The 23,389-nt window shown below is 37.3% G+C and overlaps 1 protein-coding gene across 5 annotated transcripts in view; it reads left to right on the top strand.

Moving 5' to 3' along the window:
- The window catches only part of dazap1 (DAZ associated protein 1), a 35,859-nt gene extending 14,923 nt beyond the window's left edge, over positions 1–20,936 (top strand). For 2 of the 5 annotated variants that reach the window (XM_047374536.1, XM_047374539.1), the window contains 6 exons: positions 3,731–3,813; positions 7,317–7,464; positions 7,666–7,698; positions 9,256–9,405; positions 10,790–10,954; positions 16,446–20,301. In XM_047374536.1, the coding sequence (XP_047230492.1) occupies positions 3,731–3,813; positions 7,317–7,464; positions 7,666–7,698; positions 9,256–9,405; positions 10,790–10,954; positions 16,446–16,735 (869 nt within the window). In that variant the 3' untranslated portion in view covers positions 16,736–20,301. The other 3 variants (XM_047374541.1, XM_047374537.1, XM_047374540.1) reach the window with 3 other exon arrangements.
- The last annotated feature ends 2,453 nt before the right edge of the window (positions 20,937–23,389 follow it).

The raw sequence follows: 23,389 nt of genomic DNA, 5'->3' as shown, positions 1-23,389 counted from the left end.
AGAGGTACAGGCCTAATGTGAAAGCACTTCGTTTTAACTTCGTTTAAAACGGGGTGTACACAAAGTGCATCGGTTTTCAGGCTGGGCTCAGTGGTCAGAGGAAACTGACTTTCTGAGGGTTTTCCATCAGGTTATTCTGGTGGACATGTATATATGAAATATTTAATGCATTTATTCTAACTATTTCTATTATTTATAGGTAGAAAACTGGCACCGCATTTTCAATTGCGCTGATCAGATCCTCGTTTTGCGTTAATATAAGAAAAGCTAGTTGTTGTTTGTGGCGTACATTTATTCATATAAATGTGAGTAAATTGGCGGTAATATATGTGCATTCATTGTGGTGTGGATTCAGATCTCTTTGTTGAACAAGGAATTTATCATGTACTGTCAAACATTCACAATATTTAAACAAACCTCATTAAGAGTAAACAGGTTTCTAAACTTTTGACTATATACTGTATGTCTGATACATTTTTAATTTTAATAACGAAATTAATGCAACACAGTGCATCTCAGTCAATTAGAATATCATTGGAAACTTAATTTTATTTCAATTACTAAACTTAAAAGTTTCATTACACACGGATTTATTTAACACATTTATTTTTTTGATGATTGTGGCTTACAGCTAAGAAAAACCCAAAATTCAGATTAACAAAGAATTAAGACGAATGAAAAATAATTGTTTTAATACTGAAACATTATGTTGCCATGATATGACCCAATGAATCATTAGAAAAATCTACGCAATGTGGGTAAGCTACAAAAGTTTGTTAGTAAAGAAGCTGTCTGTTCAGAGTGCTGTAACCAAACATTAATGGACATTTGGTAGAAAAAGGTTTATGAGCAACGGGGATAACCGCAGCCTTGACAGTATTATGAAGGAAAGCCCATACAAGAGTGTGGATTTGGACTGCAACCAAAGGCTTCTTATGTAATATTGTTGTATTGAATTTATATATTGTAGAGTAAATGAACAGAATTTTAAGTCGGCCAACATTTCTTTATTAAAAATCTTTTTTTCAAATTCAAGTTTTTGATGGTACCCTCAAATATTCTCCTAATTTCAGTTTTAATTTAAATCACCAGGTTTGCTTGGAATAAAAGGAAAAGAGACGAAAGAAAACAAACTTTGAAAACAACACAGTCTAAATAAATAAACTTTCAATCCAAAAAAGAACCACATCAACAGAAAAAGCAGAGTGCTACGCTTGATGTGAATAAAAGAAGCAGGTACCTTGACATTTTTTAGTGTTTATTTTGCCCAGTAAAATGACCACAGTATCGCTTGCAAACCCTTCAAAGCTCCAGGAGTTCATTGTAGCTCTCAATATAGCTAGATGAAAAAATAATAAAAAATCATATTATAATCATTATATTATATAAAATATAAACAACTACAACCCAAAAGCAATGTATAGCTTCTCTTAGAAGACATTTTCTAAGTCTATCTTTAACATCTATCAATCATAGATGCCGGTGATGTGCCTGACTTGCATTATGATTATGTACATTGCTACTAATGTGAAAAAACAAGGTTTCACAGGAAGAGAAATGAACAAAAACAGCATTAACTTTGTTTTTAATAAAAACAATCAGGATCTCAAATTGACCAAAAAAGAGGTGTTGAATGATCAAAACTCAAACTAAATGGCCCAGTTCTACAGAGTTTTTTTTTTACAAAACAAAGAGCTTATAAACCCAATTAGGGTTGGTAGCCTCCTGATGCAATAATGCAATATATAACGCATGATAAAACATTAACTATAGTGAAGAGTTATGAAGCAGGTCTGAAAAACTACCCTATTAAGCTCACTAATGAGCCTGATGGATTTGGAAGTTTTATTTAAAACAAACTGAATGATTTTTCCTTCTTAGGTTTTTATCTAAAAAAAACACTAAGTAAATTTGTAACAAAATGTATGTTAATGACCTCCTTCCAGTTTAGTGAGAAGCATTGCGTATTTCATGTCCTGGAACCTAAATGACATCCTTTGAAAAGCTGCAACTCTATCAGATTCAGTTACCTGTTGTTTAATCCGAGCTTCTCGGGGTGTTTTCCCCAGTTCCTTAAGGCAGCTTGTTGTCCAGTTATAACAGCGTTGGCCAATGCCTCAAGGTATGATGGACAGTGTTTGTTAGTCCCTCGTTACCTACAGTGTAGGACAGAATTAACATGGCACTTTCTGGGTTTAACAATATAGCTATGAGTTCAGTGTTTTTCCATTTTAAAACAAGACGATCATTGTAAAAATGTACATAAAAAGTCCACTTGTCCAATAAAATTAACGTATGATTTTAAACTTACGAGTCCAACAACGGGCTGAAATTTCTGCTAAGTCTAGGACAATGCCGAAGGATTTAGGTGTTAATCATCATACAGTACTCCAGGAGAACCTCCTCCATGTTGATTACCATCTTAAATCTAGTTGCTGTAAAACCACATCTCTTTGTCTTTAGGACTGTTTTAAATGTTTTCCTGGCTCTACGGCATGTTAAGGCATGCTATATTTGACATTATCTCCACAATTGCAATTTAAAGCAATCTATGCTGTGTACATTTTAAACATATTAAGATAATTCTGTCTCTGATTAATATGATTGTCCAAAAAGGTCTAAGTAACTGTGATTGTTGGTTTATATTACCGACTTTCATTTGGCTTTTAGTAACAAAGTCCTACCATTTCAGTTTGAGTGCAACCAATATATCTCAAACTTCTTAATGGTGCCAGCATGGTTGTAAATGTAGGTTGGGGACGGGTCATTGACAGCTGTTATTAATAGCTGTAGAGCAGAAGGCGTGGGAAAGCCTGGCGTTGCACTTGAGGTCTCTGAAATCTCACTCGTCCCACAGGACGTTTAATTGGATTCAGGTTAGGTCCCCAAGTGGAGATGCACATTCAACCCAGTTCTGCCAGAGCCCGGAGATGATCAGATTGAAAGTAGATCACTGCGGCTTGTTAACGCTCTGAAGAGAAGTTTTGTGGAACATCAGATGCAGTTTGAACTTAGATTTTCTTGGCGCACTTTGTGTATTCCCTGTGAAACCCTTTGAGCAAAATTAGAAAATTGTCAGTTTGGGGAAACCAAGGTGTGACCTGTATCTTTGTGTTACCTTTGTGAGCAGTATTGCAATTTACCATTTTAGGCTTATCCTGGCTGACTCAAAAGTAAAATACTAAATTTGGGAAAGCTCGGAGAAAGCTTTAGGCATTCTACAATTTGTGTTTCTCCATATTTTTGTGATGCATTAACAATGGCTGCTGCGAGTGTGTGCTCCACAGCAATATACCAGGGGACAGATCAAGGTGGGGTTTGGATGAAACGGCACCAACTAACAATATGTAATAATACCGTAATTGACATTTATTGTCTAAATGCTCAGTCTTGTCTGAAGCTGAAAAATTGACCTAACTGACCCTATTCTGTAATATTACACCTTAAATCAAATGTTACACCTTTCATCCTTCATGTTTAACCCCTAAACAGTTTTTAATTGTTCATTTCACCAAATATTTCTCTGCACAGTAAAGAGAAAGGTTTCCTTCAATCCCCCAGGCTTTAGTCTTGGATTTGTGTTGCTCTACAAGTCTGCAACATCATCCGAACCCCAGGAGCCTCTTGCTCATCCTTGACGGATCCTCACTCTGCTGAAGCCCAATACTGTTCTTCATCTTGTGTTGTCACAACCCCCTGCTACCTTGATTCACTCTTGGTCGTTGGCTAGGTTTTGGATTTATTACTTTCGAGGCCGAACAATCAGTGGACCAGGCTGTCAACATGCATTTTCACGACATCATGGGCAAAAAAGTGTGTAGTTGTAGTTTTATTTTACCCTTAAGATCAAACAGAGGCTTGGGCGATATGCTCTGGTGATGTTTATCATGTAAAGCAGAGTTCAGTCTGTGATTGCAGCGTCATCAGCAGTTTAAATGTATTATCTAACACCCTGAAATAACCAGAATATTGGCATCACTTGACATTTTATCTCGATCTTTTAGCTTCTGTATGTGGATTCAATTGTCGCCCAAGGCTTTGTTTAAACTGACCACTCCTTTAGAGTGTCTGAAGTAGATTTACCCAAAACATAATATATTTGTCATATTTTTCAGGCGTTCAGTGCTAAAATGTGAAAATTATTTACAATTCAAGTAGTATAAAACACCATCTATCACCTAAAGGATTGGTCTAATCAGTTCTGTTTTATTTTCTTTCTTTCTTTGTTTTCTGATGTTTTTGTTGGCAGGTCACTTACATGTCAACATGTTTTGTTTTATGATTTTATTTATTTTTTCTTTTGTTTTATAAAGCTCAACTCGGTGACCTCAGTCAAATCTCCATACTGTGTCTGTTAGCTCTCGGAAAAATCAAAGGAAAGTCTGAAACACAAGGCGAAAAAAAAGCTGTTTGCATATCACATCTCGGGGTTTGTTTAGCTCGCTGGGTAATCCAGATGGATGGAGTTTAACTGCACTCATTTCAAGTCATATCAGATAGTGACAGGTTATGGAAGTAAAATAGTCTCAGTAGAATAGACATTGAATTTATAACACTGAATTTTTATCCTGTGCAATTATGTATGTGTTTTTTTTTTTTTTTTTTTGTACTTAAAATTTGCCGCGAAAATTCACCTGCAAGAATTCGCCTGAAAAAATTCACCTGCAAATGTGTTGACCTTCTGGTGACTCAAGCCAAAACAATCAGCAATCGATTGAGTCGAGCGTTTTTTAGCCAATCAGATTACACTTATCTGATCACGTGACACACCATTGCCTTGGGCAGAGGTGAGTTTCTTAACAGTTTGCTGGATAGTGGCTTAAAGAAGATCAGTGATGAGATTCAAATGGGTGTTAATTACCTGGCGTTTTGTAATTATATATTTTTGGGAGAAAAATCTCATCACTGATCTTCATTAAGCCACTATCCAGCAAACTGTTAAGAAACTCGCCTCTGCCCAAGGCAATGGTGTGTCACGTGATCAAATAAACGTAATCTGATTGGCTAAAAAACGCTCGACTCAATCGATTGCTGATTGTTTTGGCTTGAGTCACCAGAAGGTCAACACATTTGCAGGTGAATTTTTGCTGACAAATTTTAAATACAAAAAAAATTTCACATAATTGCACAGGATAAAAATTCAGTGTTATAAATTCAATGTCTAAATAATGTCTGATTCTAATGAGACTATTTTACTTCCATAACAGGTAAGCTAATAAAGGCATAAACAACACTTTGTTGGTGGTGTTGTATTTGAACACTCTTCATAACCTTTTTGGCACATCCTCTGATGGCTCATTGTGTGTGGTAAACACCACCCAGCTGCTGCCTCGGCTGAGTAAAAACTCACCCCCAAAAGGTTTGATCAACACAAATGTGTCAATATTTGCACCTAAAACATTTTCTTCAATGGATACTCTACAGAGAAAAGGCTATGATTAATTAGAGTAACATCTATGCTGTCCTGTTGTGTCGTGGCGTTGATGGGCGTTCTGTTTTTTAATTTTGCGTGTCATTATAGGTAAGGACAAGTTGTAAGAAGGAAGTGTGAACAAAACACCTTAAAATTTATTCAGCTTTTATTGGAGTAGCAGAATCTCACTCTGAAAGTTTAGAGAAATCTATTTCTTTAGTTTCACTACATTTATTCAGCGGTAAAAATCAACTCAAGTTAAGAAATAATTCTTTCTGACAAAATTACCAGTGGCACTGTTGTCGATCCCTCTGTTTTCAGTACAACCCCTTCTTTCTTGCAGATCTCTTTAACTAAACGCACAATTCTCTTTAGCCTTTTGGGACAATATGGATTAAACAAGTAAAAAAACGTTTCAGTACCAGCAAAAATAATTGCAAATCCCGTTTACATTACTGGTTGCAATCTTTTCTCCATTTTATAAAAATGCTTGGTCCTATAACAGTTTGATTGACTTAGTTGACCCTTTGAGGACTTTGATTGGACAGCAGAAATTTCATAGGATCCGGACCGTGGCATCACTGAAAAAATTCAACCTTTTTACTCTAAACGGATTATGAATCCAATTCCCACCCCCACCCCCGCTGGCCAATATGTTTTGAATAAAAAAAACCTCCCTTCCTAAACATGATTTTTGTTGCAAAGTGTCACTGATTATTAAATGATAGAGATTGCTTGAAACCCATTTACTTGCTTAATGATTCAGCCCAACCTGTGCTCTCTCTTTTGCTACCTGCTCGTCTTGACTTTGCCCTCGATTCCTGCAGGAAACGAGGCTCGACTTAATCCATTGTTCTTGACTCGACTTTACTTTACGTCAGGACTAGAGGGAAGCTGGGAGATATAAGTTACAAAATTAGAAACTGGAGCACATCAAGCTGTGGAACAAATCCCAGTTCTGCTGTTGGGGACCACGCGGAAGTCATGGTATCCATCACTTGTAGCTGCGGCGCCCACGGGGAGAAAACGCTCAGGTAGCAGCCGGCGGCGGTGCAGTCCACTGCTGGAAACATGTGCATGTAATTAGGTCGACAGAGAACGAAGACGGGAGGCTGGGGAAGGCGGTAACACCTTAAAGCACGGTGGAATTTGCTATTCGTTTTCCTCCTGCAAGGTGACCCCAATAACTCAACCCTTCAGTCTATTTCAGGTTGGCTCAGCTTGCTCTCAACTTGTTTCTTTGCTCTGGTTAGCTGCTAGTATCCGTGTGCCATAACCAACTGGAACGTTTAGTTAGTGGAGCAACAGCGGACTTTTCAATTGGGATCAAATATTTTTCAGTATTTTCTCGTGTCTGACACAGTATGAAGATTCTGTTTTATGTTGACTAAAAAGACTGTTCATTTGTACTATCTGCATGTTTACTGTTTATCCTGCTAGAACCAAGACACAACTTTCTCTTTACATTCATTACCCCTCCAAAACTTATTCCAAGTAAATTTGAAAAATTAGATCCTTTTTTTTAAGCATTAGCTGAAGAAAGGTAAGTAATGACATTACATTAGAACGTATTTATCCTACATAGGGCAATTGATAACAAATAAATACATAAATCTATGTTTCTCAGGTACATTTTAAGATCTGGAGCCGATATTCTTTACAAACGCTCTCAAGGCAAAACAATTTGTTTAACAGGTACCTGAGACACATAACTGTACAGCTATTGTGGCTACACTATACATTTAATTTAAGTAGCTCCCCCACATTAATCCAATAAACATAAAGTGAAAGATTTTAAACTGGCCCAAAAGGTTATGGTAAAGCATCATTGGTAGGGCAGGTGAATGATTTCATTGACCCTTTACTGGTGTTGCCAAATGTGCCCTTTTCGTCCTTTATCCAGGTGGAAGTAAAGAAAGCCGAACCTCGTGACAGCAAAGCTCCTGGCCAGCTTGGTCCTGGCCAGTGGGCGCCCAGGGGAATCTTGACTGCAGCTAATGGTTGGACAGCACAGCCGGTCCCGGGCTGGCAACAGGCGTACGGGCCACAGGGTGAGTGGGACCGAGTCCCAGACCAGCGCGACACAAGCTTGCTGTGTACAGAAAACCCTGGAAGCAACTGCTTGAATATGTTACATGTTCTGCCATTGTATGTATATTAGCTGCTGTTCTTGCTTTTTTGAACTTTAAACTAAATAACATTTGACCTTTTCTGGGTGAACTTTGAATTAAGGTTGTTTTCTCTTTCTGAAGGAGTATGGGTGTCTGCCACTGGCCAGCCAATAGGTGGGTATCAGCTCCTCTTGACAGATCCTTCAGTGAGTTTTCTGCATGTTGAGTAACTGTGAGATTGGCCATGTGATCACGTGCTTATCTGGAAATGCTCATGTGGGAGAAACGGGGTTGAAGCCGTGTGGCCAATAGGCTGATGACAGTTAACAGTATACTGATTCATAATGGCTGAGGCTGCTGATAATTTACTTTTCGAGACAGATGGCAGGCTTGAATGGTTTCTGGCCTCCCTCTGCCATTGGTCAGGCTTGACATATCACCACCGCCAGGCCAACCTGCAAGGTTCGCTTGAGTGTCGGCCTTGTGCTCTGTCAGAAAACTCTGCTTTCAGATGCTATTGTACAACTTCAGTTTTTAAATGATAAATTAAATTTCATCTGTGGGTGTGGACTGGTGTGAGATGCATATTGTATGATGACCTTAAGTAAAAATGCCGTTGTTTTACCATATCGCTGTATTTAGGCAAGACAAGTGTGTTTGTACAGTAGAATTCAGACAAAGGTTATTCAAAGTGCTTTGAAGAGAGATACTGAAACAGACTGACAGAAAATTACAAGAAAATATTTTTTGGGAGAGCTGCAGTAAACTGTCGTTTTCAGTCCTGATTTTAAGGAGCAAATTGTTTCTGTACATATCAGGTTTTCGAGGAGTTAAATCCAGAACTCAGTCTTGTTTACTTCTGGTTCTGGGAACACTGAGCGAACGGGTCTCTGGTGACTTGAGGCGTCTAGATGGTTCATACAAACTGAAATGTATTAAGATCCTAGACCTTTCACTGCCTTTAAAAATAAAAACGATTTTCAATTATTTGCTACGTATTATCTGCTGTTTTTCAGGGAAGCCCTTTAAACTGGCAATGTTTTAAGATAATGGAAAGCTAGATAATAGTAACTTTACATGGTAGTTGAAGTTTTGGTCTTAGTCTAAAGGGACACATTCAAGATCCTTCTTCCATGCTTGGTTTTTTGTGGTAAATTAACCATTCAGTAAACTTAAACAGTGTTTCTCTAGTCATACTGACTCAAAGTGCTTTACACTATAGCCACATTCACCCAATCGCACTCACAAACTTACACATTCATACACCGATACGCCAATCGGTTGACAGCGCCTTGCCCAGGGGCACATCGACGTGTGACAGGAGGAAGCTGGAATCGAACACAGTACTTTTGGATTGCAAAATGACTACTCTCCCCACTGAGCCACAGTCGCCTCCTTCTTTGTTCTTGCTGTTTCTAACCTTGCATTTTTGGGACCAAAAACAATCTCATTAAATCTCATCAAAAGAGAAAAAAATAATATCTAAAACATCATACGGTTTTAAAATCACATGAAAAATGTTGTTTTTTTGAAACTGTAGCTTTTTATAACCTTGGTATATAATATCATCAGTAACAAGCCCATGCCTGATAATCTACTGAAGTCAAATCGATACGCTTTGGGATCACCTCTAGTTTTTTTCCCCTTAATTAATGGCAATAATTTATAACTCAACAAGACGAACCTAAGTTTTCATGGAAAAATAAATAAATGTTTTCTTTGTTTGAGCAGGTGGGTATGTACCTTCGCTTTCAGCAGGCCGGGGAACCCCCACGCAGCCTCCTTCACCCTTTAATGCATTCCTGGTCACCACCCCAGCTGGCAGCTTCGCAGCACCTCAGGGCTACCCTCAGCAGGGCTACAGCACAGCACCTCAGTTTGGTCAGTCCTGCTAACTCATTCAGATTTTTAATGTTAGCGATAACTGTTACACTTTAAAGATTGATTGGATGTGTTACATTTATGGAAAAGATGTACCCTCTTGAAACTGTATGGTTTTATTTATTCAGCACATACTAAAAATGATGACCTGGTTCTAAAAGTGTTCATTTCACACACAATCGGTATCTCAAAACAATACCAAAGCTGAAAATTAAAAAGCTTAAAAAATAAAGTACACCCTTGCTGCTTTCATAGAGTTTAAATGGGCAAGTTACAGCCAGCTACTGGTCATAAAATGTACTATTTAAAATGATTATTATGTTTGGCCATCACTACCATGCTGTCAAGTATGGTGGTGAAGGGGTGATGATGTGGGCTTGTTTTGCTGCCACAGGACCTGGGCACCTGCCATAGTTGCCCTTGAACGCCTCTAACAATTATAGAGTCAAATTTGAGGCCATCAGTAGTTAAAGGTAAGACAAAGCTGGCTACCACAACAGGACAATGGGACTAAGCACAGCTGCAAACCTACCCTGTACCTCCTACCACCTCTACAGATGCATAAATATAAATCAGTCTACAACAAAATGTCTGAAACAGTAAAGAAGCAAGGTGTTGCAATGGCCCAGTCAAAGTTTAAGAAACCAATGCCTGCGATCCTCAATGAACTGAAACAACTTTGTAAAGAGGAGTGGGCCAAAATTCCTCTACAACAATGTGGGAAACTGATAAAGTCAGTCATAAATAAACACATTTTGCTGCTAAATGGAGTTTTACAAACTGTTGAATTATGGGATGTACTTCGTTTTCCACAAAAACAACTTAAATACAGCCTGCTTTTTTTTGTTTTTGTAGATTTAAAGTTAGATTTGAATAGTTTAGAACCAGAATATTTTGTTATGCTCCATAGAAACTGAAAGGGGGTGTTCTTTCTTTCTAAAACTACTGTAGCTGTAGGGAGGAACCTTCATTTTATCAGAGGACAGCATGACTTGCGACTTGTAGACACTCTGAAATGAAGGAATTGCTGCTAAAAAAACCCAATAAGGGTTCATTCCCTACATGTTTTTAGTGTTAATAAGTTAAGTAATACTTTCTAACTTAATATAAAATAAATGTGATCAAACCCAATAATGAATTATTGCAAAAGCATTGGTGTGTGTTGTCTAAGATGGCTCTGGAAGCCATTCTTTTATAAATGATGAGGCTTTTGAAAGGATTTTATTTCATTTTTAAGATAAAAGTTGTATTTTCTTTGTCTATTATTGGTGATTTTCCAGGTTTATGTAATTTGAGATTGTTGGTTACATAAACATTTTAGTAGAGAAGCAACGTTAGAGCGTTGTAGAGAGCTCATCACAGTTATCTGATCGGTCTCCAACAGGTTACAGTTTTGGCACACCCCAGGCAGACCAGTATGCTCCACAAGTTCCTCCTCCACCCACCACACCAGGAACGGCACCACTGGGCTTTGCCCCCGCCACCACTCCTACTCAGGACTTGAGCAAGGCTCCCACAGGCCAGCCTGATTTTTCTTACAGCCAGTATGGTAAGAAAAGCATAATGCGTAAGGAAGTGTCCTGCACGTTTTCTGTCCCATTTAAGTTTTTTTGTTTAATCATTCCCCTGTTTCTGCCCATCTTCCTGAATACTCCTATCTGGTGCAGCAACAACCCATTAGAGTTCATTACACAAGCAGGAGCTTGCTCTTTGGTACCATTTAGCTTGGACATCTACACATCCATACATGCTTCTTGCATACATGAACACTTCTGGCTCTGCTGTGAAGATGCTGCTGACGTTTTGATGTTTCCAGGAGTCCCCAGCAATCATTTCTGTCCAGTTACTCCAGCTGGGCTGTGCATTGATTTTTTTAAAGATTGGTAGGTCTTAGTTGGGTTTGAATTAGATCATCCTGTCTTGCAATGTGTTTTGTTTGCTTATTTTGTTTTAAAGGTTGTGGACTTCTTCGTGCTCTGTGTGCTAGATATGTGATTTGATCCCAATACTTCCACTTTTTATATTAACCCCTCCACCTTCTTCCTCCCTTATGCTAGTCTTGGGACGGTCGTTGTACAAGAGCACTTGCATGATTTTTTTAAAACGTATTTCTGGCTGATTTAGCCTGCCAAGCAATGTATAAGCCTTTCCTATTACAGAAAAGCTGTTTTAGTTGCACCAATCAGACATTTCCTGACCAATACTAATTTTGGGATTTCCCAGTTTGTTTTCTTTCATTGCTACAGCACATAAGAGAAAAATGTACATCAGGTTCTTTGGTTAGAGGTTTTAGATTTCAATTAAACAGAAAATAAAGGAATTGCAAGATTATCCTCATTTGTGCATCAAAGCATATGTCCCTAACTTTTATCTGATTTATGTAAAAAGCTTGAAAAGTGCATCAAAGTGCATGTTGTGATGCATTAAAAGACATAAAATGGTGGGAAATCTTAGTTTTGATGCATTTAATGAACTGAGAAGTTTCGTCTGATTTTGTTTTCTGGCCAATTGGTGCATTTTTTTTAAATAACATTTATTTCTGACAACCATGCAGAGTTCAGAGACCTTTACAAGTCGTTGTAATATGTCCTTACATCTAAAACATGCATTATTGTTACTGAAGCAATAAACTGGCCAGATTACAGTAAGCATTTATGCAATGGAGATGAAGATGCACACAATCAGATAAAAGTTGTCCATGTAGGAGCATCACTTTTATGTCTGCTGGTATTTTTATTCTGACTTGGCTTTCAGCTGCTTGAAACTGCTGAGTTTGCATTTAAAGCAGTCATGTGACCACTGTCAGTCATGGCAGGTGTCATCTTGTTCAGTGTTTCCTGTTTGTGCTGGGCGTCCATCCACCTTTTTTTGCTTCAGATGTTTGCAGAATCAGTAGAAACGAGAAGACTTTTTCTGTAATGTGGTTCTGTTGATGTTAAATCCTTAAAGGTTTGTAGAAGAAAACGGCTAAGACTGGATCTATCATTATTTATAAGGGTTTTGTTTAGGTTGTTTGGCTCAGGAGGAGGAAGGCATCTTTCATACTGTAGATTCAGGATTAAGCCAGTGGTGTTGTATGTTAAACACTTTCAGCAACAAATGATAAATCCCTGATTCAGAGCTCAAAGCCAGGATTTCTTCAGTGTATTATGGTTTTTAAAATGTTCACACACCTCACTAGAGATTCATGCTGACTGTTTGTTGCTTAAAGTTTGATGAATTCAGGAACCTAAATTTATCAATAGGCCAGTTGCTTTGTGGGTCAAGTGGCCAAACGCTCCACCATTGCCTTGCCTCAGCTTTTTGTTTTATCACAATGTATTTATTTCCCAAATAGACCATTTAAACAAATTCTTGGACATGTTTTCATAGAGGTATCTATAGATATTTTAATAACTTAAAATATCATTGAAAAGTTATTATATTTAAATAATTTAATTTATAAATGATGAATATGGCTTACAGCTAATGAAAACCTAAAATTCCGATTAATATAGGTTTTTATTTTCGGAAATGTTATCCTACTCAAGAGTATGTTCATGCACTGTAGAGTATTTACACTTCATACTTGGTCGGAGTTCCTTTTGCGTGAACAACTCCATCAGTGCAGCATGGCATTGATGAAGGATCAGTCTGTGGCGATGCTCAGGTATGGAAGCAAATTGTTACCATATTTCAAATGAAAAAGCATTTTCAGAAATGCTTTTTCATTTTAAGAATGTGGCTGCATTGTTTGACTCATAAATGAAATTAGTTATCAATAATCCTATTTGCATTTTAATTTTCTTTTTCAAGACTGCTCATTCTTTCACTTAATTAAAATGAAAAAGAAAAATACTTTTGAGATTTATTTTTCAAAATATGCCCCAGCAAATAGATACCAAAATTCAATTTGAAATGTAAAATTTGAAAATGAAAAAGCATTTCTGGAAATGCTTTTTCATTTTAAGAATGCGGCTGCGTTATTTGACCCATAAATAAAATTAGTAATCAATCATCCTATTTGCATTTGCATTTTCTTCTTCACGACTGCACATTTTATGCCATAATCAAAAAGAAAACAAAGCAGACATTGCTTTTTCGTTTTCGTGGTCTGCCCGCAAAGTCCTGCCCAGAACTCGAAAACGAAAAAGTATTCCGAGCTGCGGGTGCAGCAGAGTGACGTCAGCAGCCGCTCTTCCTCAACTCCCTGCTGACCGAGCTACCCAGCTTGTTCGGTAGGGGGCGCTGTGCACGTCTGCAGTTCATTACATTGCAAACGTGCCGAGAAATTGATTGAATTGCAGCAGGGCCGAGCTCAATTTGTGGCAGTGGCAGGCAGAACTGGTAGTTCCGGTGGCAGGCTGTGGCATCCTTATGGCCTGGGACATCCAGCGTGTTTTTAAGCATTTATTTATAATTTTCTGTGAGTGACGATTCAGAATAGCCGCTCGTGCTCTATAATAAACCGGCTGTTTGTGCAATAAATCGTCATCCTTTCAACACGTCACACATACACATAATGCTATTTATTTTCCATGTCAAGTAAATACAATCACCTTATGTTATGGGTCTAAAGCTGTTTATTAAATAATAATCAATAATGAAATCATTATTTAAAGGTAACAGGCTATAACAATAATGACATCCCATTTGCCGATAATCAGCATCAGCTTCCACAAAAACAGCGGCAACCGCATTGGCAAGTTTTACCTGGCTCCTTCTGGCATCCTCGCGGAATCCCGTGCCACCCTGCGGCAGACTGTGGCAGTTCCGGTGGCAGCTTCGGTGGCAGCCTGCCACCGGAACTACCAGTTCTGCCACTGCCACAAATTGAACTCGGCCCTGCTGCAATTCAATCAATTTCTCGGCACGTTTGCAATGTAATGCACTGCAGACGTGTACAGCGCCCCCTACCGAACAAGCTGGGTAGCTCGGTCAGCAGGGAGCTGAGGAAGGGCGGCTGCTGACGCCACTCTGCTGCGCCCGCAGCTCGGAATGCTTTTTCGTTTTCGAGTTCTGGGCAGTACTTTGCGGGCAGACCATGAAAACGAAAAAGCAATGTCTGCTTTGTTTTCTTTTTGATTATGGCATAAAATGTGCAGTCATGAAGAAGAAAATGCAAATGCAAATAGGATGATTGATTACTAATTTCATTTATGAGTCAAACAATGCAGCCACATTCTTAAAATGAAAAAGCATTTCTGAAAATGCTTTTTCATTTTCAAATTTTACATTTCAAATTGAATTTTGGTATCTATTTGCTGGGGTACATTTTGAAAAATACATCTCAAATGTCTTTTTCATTTTAATTAAGTGAAAGAATGAGCAGTCTTGAAAAAGAAAATTAAAATGCAAATAGGATTATTGAAAACTAATTTCATTTATGAGTCAAACAATGCAGCCACATTCTTAAAATGAAAAAGCATTTCTGAAAATGCTTTTTCATTTGAAATATGGTAACGATTTGCTTCCATACTCAGGTGGCTCAGATAGCAGCTGTATTGTTTAATCTGGGGCCTCTCATCTCTCTCTGGACAATACTGTATAGATTCTCTATGGGTCAGGCGTGTTTGCTGGCCAATCCAGCACAGTGATTCCATGGTCATTAGAGCAGGTACTGTTACTTTTGGCAGTGTGGGCAGGTACCAAGACCTTCTGGGAAAGGAAATTAGCTTCTCCATGAAGCTTGTCTGCAGAGGGAAGGATGAAGTACTCACAGTTCCTTGGTAAATGGCTGCACTGACTTTGGACTTGAGAACACAGTGGACCAACGCAGACAGATAACATGGTTCCCCAAATCATCACCAACTGTGGAAACTTCACACAGGATCTCAAGTAACTTGGACTATGTGCATCTCCTCTTTTCCTCTACATTCTGGGACCTTGATTTCCATATGAAATGCCAAATCGTGTTTCATCTAAAATTGGATTGAGACACAATCCAGTCCTTTTTCTCCTTAGCCTTCATAAGAGATGTCTTATATCGTCTCTGGTTCAGGCATGGCTTAGCACAAAGAAAGACCCGCGGCCCATGTCCTGGAAGTCTGCGTTTGATTGTGAAGCACTGATCCCAGCTTCCCCAAACCCTTCAATAGGCTCTGCTTCACAATCTTCTCAAGGCTGCAGTTATCTCTGTTGAATGTGGACAATTTTACCACATTTTTTCCTTTCACTCAACTTTCCATTAATATGCTTTGATACAACATTCTGTAAACCGTGAGCCTTTGTTTCTTAACTTCATTGTGGCGAGTGTCTAGGACGTTCTGCTAGATACAGTCTACTCCATGATTTTGACCATAAAATTATTAGAAATCTTTTCTTTTTTTTTTCGGCTTTTGTGCAAAGTTGAAATGTTCTGATAAACTGAATTTTAGGTTTTCATCAGCTGTAAGCCATAATCATAAAAACTAGAGATAGATTTTATATAAATTTTTTATTTAAATTATATCCTTGTCCATTATGATCTGTGTTTTCTTTAACCAGGGAAAGCTAAAAAACGGCTGCAACACAGCAGAAATGAGCGCACAAACCTAATTGTTCGATGTACACTAGCCTGCCTCCAAGTGGCAGAAATACATCATGACATGTAGGTGAGAATTTGCATTCTTAACTGCATTTCTTTTTAGCAAAACAGATAAAAGATGATTTGAAAATGACAGTGAAACCTCACAAAGATGGACTTCCCGTTGACAGTCCAGCAAACCTTTAAACATTTATCTAGGCGCGAAAAGATGCCTATTATCTCTTTAGAAAATGAACCCTTGCAGCTCTGCTAGCACTTATTCTTGTTCTTGATGGGAAAATAAGTTTTTATTCTCTAGTTGCTTCCTGGCAGGTAATGCACATTTCACATATTTTTAGAGACCAGACTGGCAAGATGTTTGCAGTCATTTCTGACCGGCAGACAATGCAGAAACATAGGGCATCACTAAGGAAAATGCGGACCCAGTGAATGAGTATGGATGTACACATCTGTCAAGTAGCAAGGGAGCAATAATAAAGAAGTCAGCCAGCACAATCTGGGTTCAGTCAACCTGGTCTCCTCATCTCCCTGATAGGCTTGGGTAACTACCCTCAGGACCCCTCTGCCTACGGACCAACGCGTCCTTCTCACAATTATGGTCAGGATGAGCAGGGAGGATATAGTGCAGGTAGGTGCCAGCATTGTCTTCTCCAACCACAAAAGAAGCATTTCTTCACTAAAGTTTTTACAGAGCTGCAGCTTGATGTTTGCCTCTTTCCTTTTGCCCTGTCTGTAGTATTTTGCATGTACATTTTGCATGTACATACAAATTACTGTGTGCCTTCTTGTATAGTTAAGCCCGGCTATCATTTACATCACAGCTGAGCTGATTTGAAAGACATTTACATTGAGTTGGCTAGTCTAGCTCAAAACAGTGGCCGTGGTTTGACTATACCAAGACTAGCATGTCCTCCTTTTTCGTTGACTGTCTGCATTGCTTTGCTGATTTCTAAAAGGATGATCTAATTGTCAGAGAATTTGTTCATGGCTCAGTTGTCTCTATGCATCAGCAGTCTATTCACCCATCGTTTTTTTCCCGCCCATCTACTGTCTCTAATTATAGCTAAAGGGGTGAGAAAGGAAAGAAGATTTAAAGGAGACCACTATACCAGTAAATTTGAGTTTCTCTCAGATTCTTCTCTCAACCAAAAAATGTCTTGTATTTTTCTAGTTGTGCATTTTTCCTCTTGTCTTTCCACTCCAGTTGTTTGAATTGATCTAGACGGGGTATTTTGGAAATGTATTGATACCCTTACTCTTGTTTTTAACTGGATGCTGCCAGTACATGAAGATTTCTAATCATCATCTAAACTCTGTAAGAATTTGGCCACCAATTGGGGAACAAAACTGACATTCAGGCAGTGGTCTGGATCACCTCCTCAGGGAGATTAGTTCTCTTTCTTAGTCGTTCCTGTTATTCCTTCATGTTTTTGCTGGGAAATGGTGCCATCCAGTGCCTAAATCAATTATAAAGTGTGTTGTGCATACTATGCAAGATACTCAACACATTTTAGATCTAAACAAAATTACTTGAATCTAGATGAGACATGTACTTTAATGTTCAGAAGTTTCTACATTAAATGGCTTGTTAAAAAATGACAGTTTTTGAAACTTTGGGGGAAAATCCACCCTGAAATTCACATTACTGTTTACCTTGGAAACTATATCTGTCTCAGGTTAAGTTGTTTTTAAATTAAAAAGCAATAGCACAATTTATTTAACCATTTCATGAAAACTGACTTTGTAAATGAAAAATATTTTGGGGGGAAAAAATTATTAATCGGGCAACAAAGATGAAAAAAATGGTTAGAAATCAATCACCTTGCTGATCATTCCTACTGTCTGGTGAAAATGAATTTCCCCCTTTTTATATTTGATCTGTTTTTGCCTTTATTAAAATTTTAAAATGTTTTAAATGAGTCAGAGATAATCTGATTAAAAACAAAATGCTTTCTTCAAACTGTGTTTTTTGACTAAGGGGAATAAAAAGCTATTCAAAGCAACGTGGATCCCAGTAAAAAGTAACAGACCACTAAATTATTGGTTGTACCACGCTTGACGACAACAACTGTTACTAGGCTTTGCAATAACTGGTAATGAGATTATATCACTGCAGAAGAATTTTAGCTGAATCTTCTTTGAAGACTTGTCTTAATTCACCCCAGGTAAATGGGTTTTGAGCACAAGCAGCCTTGTTTAAGATCACACCAAAAAAATTAGGCCACTCCAAAATCTTTTTTCCAGTTTGCTTTTTTGAGCCAATCAAAAGTGGACTTGCTGGTGGGCTTTGTATCATGGTCCTGCTTCATAACCCAAATGTTGGTTCTTGTTTTGAAATGCTGTTAGGTTGACGCCAGATACAACATGTGCTCCCTCCGCTTTTGTCCCACCAGTCCACAGAAGTAATCTTTGGGGTCATCAATATACTTTTTAGCAAATGTTCGAATGGCCCCTTTTGGTTCGGTTTGGTCAGCAGAAGTGAGAAGATTCACCACGGTTCCATGTTTCCATTTGTTGATAATGGCTCTCTCTGTGGTTCACCAAAGCTTTAGAAATAGTTAAATAACTCTTCTCATATCTGATAAATGTGAGTGGCTTCGTTCTTTATCTGTTCTTGGATTTCTTTAGATCACGGCATGATGTGTTGTTTTCTGAGATCGTTTAGCCTACTTCATGTTTCCAGACAGGTTCTATTTATCCAGTTTCTTGATTCTATAGGTCTGGCTGTTATCAGACCTGAGTGTCACTTGTAAAATTGAAACACAATCTGGTTCTTCAGTTAATTAATCTGCAAATCTACGGCTTAGTCTGAGATAAAGATTCAGTGTGATGCAGTGACCCAAAGTCTGCTAACCTGCTTTCTTCTTTAAAGATCACACAACCTTTCTGCAGAGGGGAGCTCACCATGCTTTTCTTTCCAGTCCAATTCCCACTTTAAGAATTACCATTTACAAAATATGCCTTTTAAAGGATAAATATGTAGCAAAGAGTCTTACTCTGAATGTCTTTGTATATGAACACAAACCAGTGACTGAGGCGACGGGTTTGCAGGGATGACCGGTTTATGATGTAGAGCAGATACCGATGAGTGAGAAAAGTAGATTTGGTTATAAATCTCATTGCCTCAGTCAGTTACTCTGTCAAACATTTGAAGACAATAGGAAGATGCATTCATATCAGTATATCTCCTATCTCTATAGTCGGTAAAATCCAAAAAAGCACCATTCGTTTAATTTCTATTTTATGTGAAAGCATAAAATTCTGCAATAAAATCCTAATAAGAGCTCCAGTTTTTTTAACATAATGAATGTACTGCATAAAAGTCAAATGGGAATCTATTAAAAATCCTAAAGATGTCAAAAGACTGACTCGGACCATTAAAAACTATTAAACAAATGGCTACACTCTTCAGTTAGCTCATGGGGCATTATTAAGACAACACTAACATCTTCAAGTTATCAGAGTTCTACTCACTCATAAATTATAAGGCATATCTATTTCCTCACATTTTTACTAATTCTGTTAAATGGATGACACTGTTTGACTGAAGTAATATTTACTTGGTTTTTAAAGACCTGATAACCAATTACTCAAACTGTACTTGTAATAAATGTAGCAAATCGTTTTTACAGAACTTAAAATTAGAAGCAAATGTGCGAAAAAAACAAACATCAGAAGATTTAAAACTATTTAAATAACATTTTTATTACAAAGCTTCTATTAAATGTCTAATAAAATGCAGTCAGAAATAAGGAAACGCCAAAAATGGTACAAAAAAGATAAAAACTATTATTCTAGAATAACATAATGAAAGACAAACACTAAAATTACATTTTCTTTTGATATCTTAATGCTAAGACCTAGGTGAAATGATAAATAATAAAGGCATTATGATTATATAAAAAGACATTACAACAAAGAGACTTGCCTAAAATATGAAAGAAACCAGACAAGATATCTGCAGTTCAGGCTAAAAAAGATTTAAAAAGTGTTTTAACTTTTAAAAACCTCAACTGTCTCAGCTGCCATTTGGTCTTCATGTTGGCTTTTCCAAAAGAAATTTATGCTGACATAAATGAACGACGATCACCATGAGTTTTAGTTTTAACATCAGATAGCCATAAAGTATAAGCTAATCAGATAAACAGGCTGGGTTAAAATACTTATAAATAGGGCTGAAAACATTGGTTAATTATGTTCTACATTATATCTTACAATTAAAACAAGGTGTTCGTTTTTTTATATACCAACATAAGTGGGAATCAAATAACTGTAAGAGGAATGGTGGATTTTTCCTCAACTTTCTTTCTTTCACGTAAGAGTCTTAGAGAAAATTTTGCCAACCCTCCTCTCGGATCTCAGACATTAAAGTTCTTCTTTTCGCTTTCTGTATTTAGGGTACGGCCAGGATCTGACAGCCTTTGGCCACAGCTTCGCAGACCCCAACCAGACGGCCGCCTCGTACGGGGCCCCGACTGCGCAGCCCGCCGCCGCTCCCCAACCCACAGCAAACGCGTTCGGCAGAGGGCAGAACCACAACGTACAGGGCTTCCATCCCTATCGACGCTGACCACCTTCCCATGGTGGTGCCATGGTGTGAAGCTCCGAAATGACAACAGGAAAAGAAAGACAGAAAAATAGTCAGGGAAATAAGTGTTCTTGCTCAAACGCAATACTGGATTGCTTGTTAGGAATGTTGAATTAACACAGTTTGAAACAGAAATCTTTTATGAAAACGGGGATTCCAGAAAATTTTAAAGGGTTTAAAAAAAAAAAAATGTTTTATTTGTTGTTTTTGCAAATTTTAAGAAATATTGAGCAAAAAAAACTTTCTTCCCCACCTTCCCCTACACCATGTTTTATAGTAGAACTCAACTACTTTGCAATAATTTTGATTGTCTGGTGAAACACTAGCACAGAGACTTATATGTAAAGAGACTTGCATTTGAATATGTATATTTATGGTGGATGCAAATGGAAAAAAAAAAAAACAGGGTTTCAACTTTTCTCAGCTTTAAAATCTAGGGGAAATGTTTTTATTTTTCATTTGGTGAATTTTTGTTTACTTTCTGAGCCTTTAAAGTTTGTTTAAAATGGAGATTATGAAATATATATATATATTATACACAAACTGTGCAATTTTTTTAAGAAAAGAGAATTTTGTACTAGAAATGTACACTGCTTGTTTTTTATTTAAAGATGTAGACTTCCCTCAGGTGGCTGTTTTGGGTGCATTTTTTGCACTTATGCAAAAAGGAAAAAAAGGACAAATTATTACAAAAATAAATGTTTTAAGATTATAATAACGGTGTTTGGTCTTATTTGTCAGGACGTTGAATCTGATAATTGACAACTGCTGAAGTCATCAATTTACAAAGATGTAGCTGTGGTTTCAGTTTGATATTAAATTCATTTTTAGTTGGTTTATAGTCATTTCCCTACAGGTGGATTATGAAACTGGGCTCCTGGGCACTGGCAGTTCTACCCAGTTGAGTATTTGGACACCGACAGACATGGAAAGATGTATTGGCCCTGAATAAAAGTGTAAAAAAGCATTAAAATAAATGTTTTTTACTGCAGTAGCAAAACTTTATGGTGGATATAATGCCATGTTCAGAGCAATTAGTTTTCACAAAATCTATGATGGCACATTTTGTGGGGGTTTTGGGGGATACCTTTAAGGGCTTTATGTTCCCTGTATAACAAAAGAAAGCTGTGCTCACATTCTCAGCATAAAGTTGAGCTTGTTCTTAGTATGGGCTGGACTCTGCCAGGCTGCCCCTTGACCCCAGTCCTGTTTGGGGTCTTCATGGACGGGAAATAAAGCCAAAATGTACACCGATTCAGTATGATTTGATTTACCTGAATATGATCCATTTAAAACCAGTGCAATACAATAAATGAGGACAAAGCAAAAGGAGTGATGCTTTGCAACTAAATAAAGCCTTGTACTGATAAAGACACACTGCTCTACTATTTAAAAATAAAACAAAACAGTATTACAGTAAGCAGAAAATGTTCTCTAGGTTGTGAACATGAAAAAATGAAGTATCTTTGCAAAGGGAGGTCTTCCATAATTGAGAAAACGATAAACATCTTGACATTCATAAGATAGAAAAACCAATGTCATTGTAAAAATGTGTGTAGTAAAATAACATAAACGGCATCAAATATAGATTGCTTTTATTTATTTGTAAGTACTGGTCTTTTATCTCCTGTGATCTTTATAGCAGTGGTATACATTTATAATTATCTTTTTTTTTTTACTTTGATTTCTGAATAGGTACTTAAGACCCCCACTTTATTTATGACCCCAGGTTTGGGAAGCAGTGCTCTAGCAGCTTAACTACAGATGCAGCTCCAAACATCTGAACACATTTGAATGGAATTATTTCAGTAATTTATTTCAAAAAGTGAAACTTATATATTACATTGATTCACACAAAAATGCATGTTTCTCAGATTAGGATATTAAACAAGACCAATAAAAGAAGGATGTTTAGTTCTTTTCACGTTATGGTCCCAAGCAGGGATCTGCAACCAGCAGCTCCAGAGCCAACGTCTGACTCTTTAGGTGCTCCATTTGCGCTTACAAACTCTGCCCAAAAATGATAATGCTTTGTTCATTTGTTTTTATTAAAAAAGGTGCAAAAACAATAGGAATTGGCTGTTTTTCTGTTTTTTATGCAGTATTTACATATAATTTCCACAACAGAAATATTTCTTGTTTACTCTTTCTTTCTTTTTTTTTTGTCAATCGGTCCCAAATTGCTGTTTTTTCTTTGTCTTCCATAAACGTGGTTATTTAAAAAAAATGTTTTTCTTTTTTTGTTAAATTTAATGTTTTTTCATTTTTCTAAAACATAAAAATACAAATAAATAATTGTAGCTCTTTAACTGTAAAACAACAACAAAAATCTAGAATTGGTATTTATAAGATGTACAAGCTCACATTGAAGGGTTGAAAGTTGAGTGGAAGGAAAAAGGGTGTTAGCAAAAGGTGCGCAGAAGTTTCAGGGATAACTGCATGTCGTGTCACGTGCTGGTGTTGGTCCACTGTGTTTTCCTTAAACTCAGCACAGCCATTTTAAAGCACTTCATGCTTTTTGGGGATGCTGATTTAATTTTCTAGCTACTTTATAGAATCGCTGTGCTTGATTGTTCACCAAATTCCACCAGACCAAAACCTGAAAGATGAGAGCAAGATGAGAGACACCAGACCCAACAACGCAATTACTTTTTTCCATACCATTCCGCATTGATGCCTTAGAAGTCATACAATAGAAGACCTGATCCAGTACTAATCACATAACCTGTATAATACATGGATTTACTTTTCATTGGACCCACATTATTTATTTGTAAAGTGCCTTGATTTGTTGTAAGTTTAAAAATAAACCCGATTTAATTCAAAATACCTTTTTATTTTTATAATTTCTAAATTTTCAAAAAAACTGAAATGTGTGGGTTTTTTTTATT

Source organism: Girardinichthys multiradiatus, chromosome 9 (assembly GCF_021462225.1).
Source record: "Girardinichthys multiradiatus isolate DD_20200921_A chromosome 9, DD_fGirMul_XY1, whole genome shotgun sequence".
NCBI classification, from domain to species: Eukaryota; Metazoa; Chordata; class Actinopteri; order Cyprinodontiformes; family Goodeidae; genus Girardinichthys; species Girardinichthys multiradiatus.
Note: the sequence above shows the minus strand (reverse complement) of the source record. Positions and strands in the feature narration are given on the sequence as shown.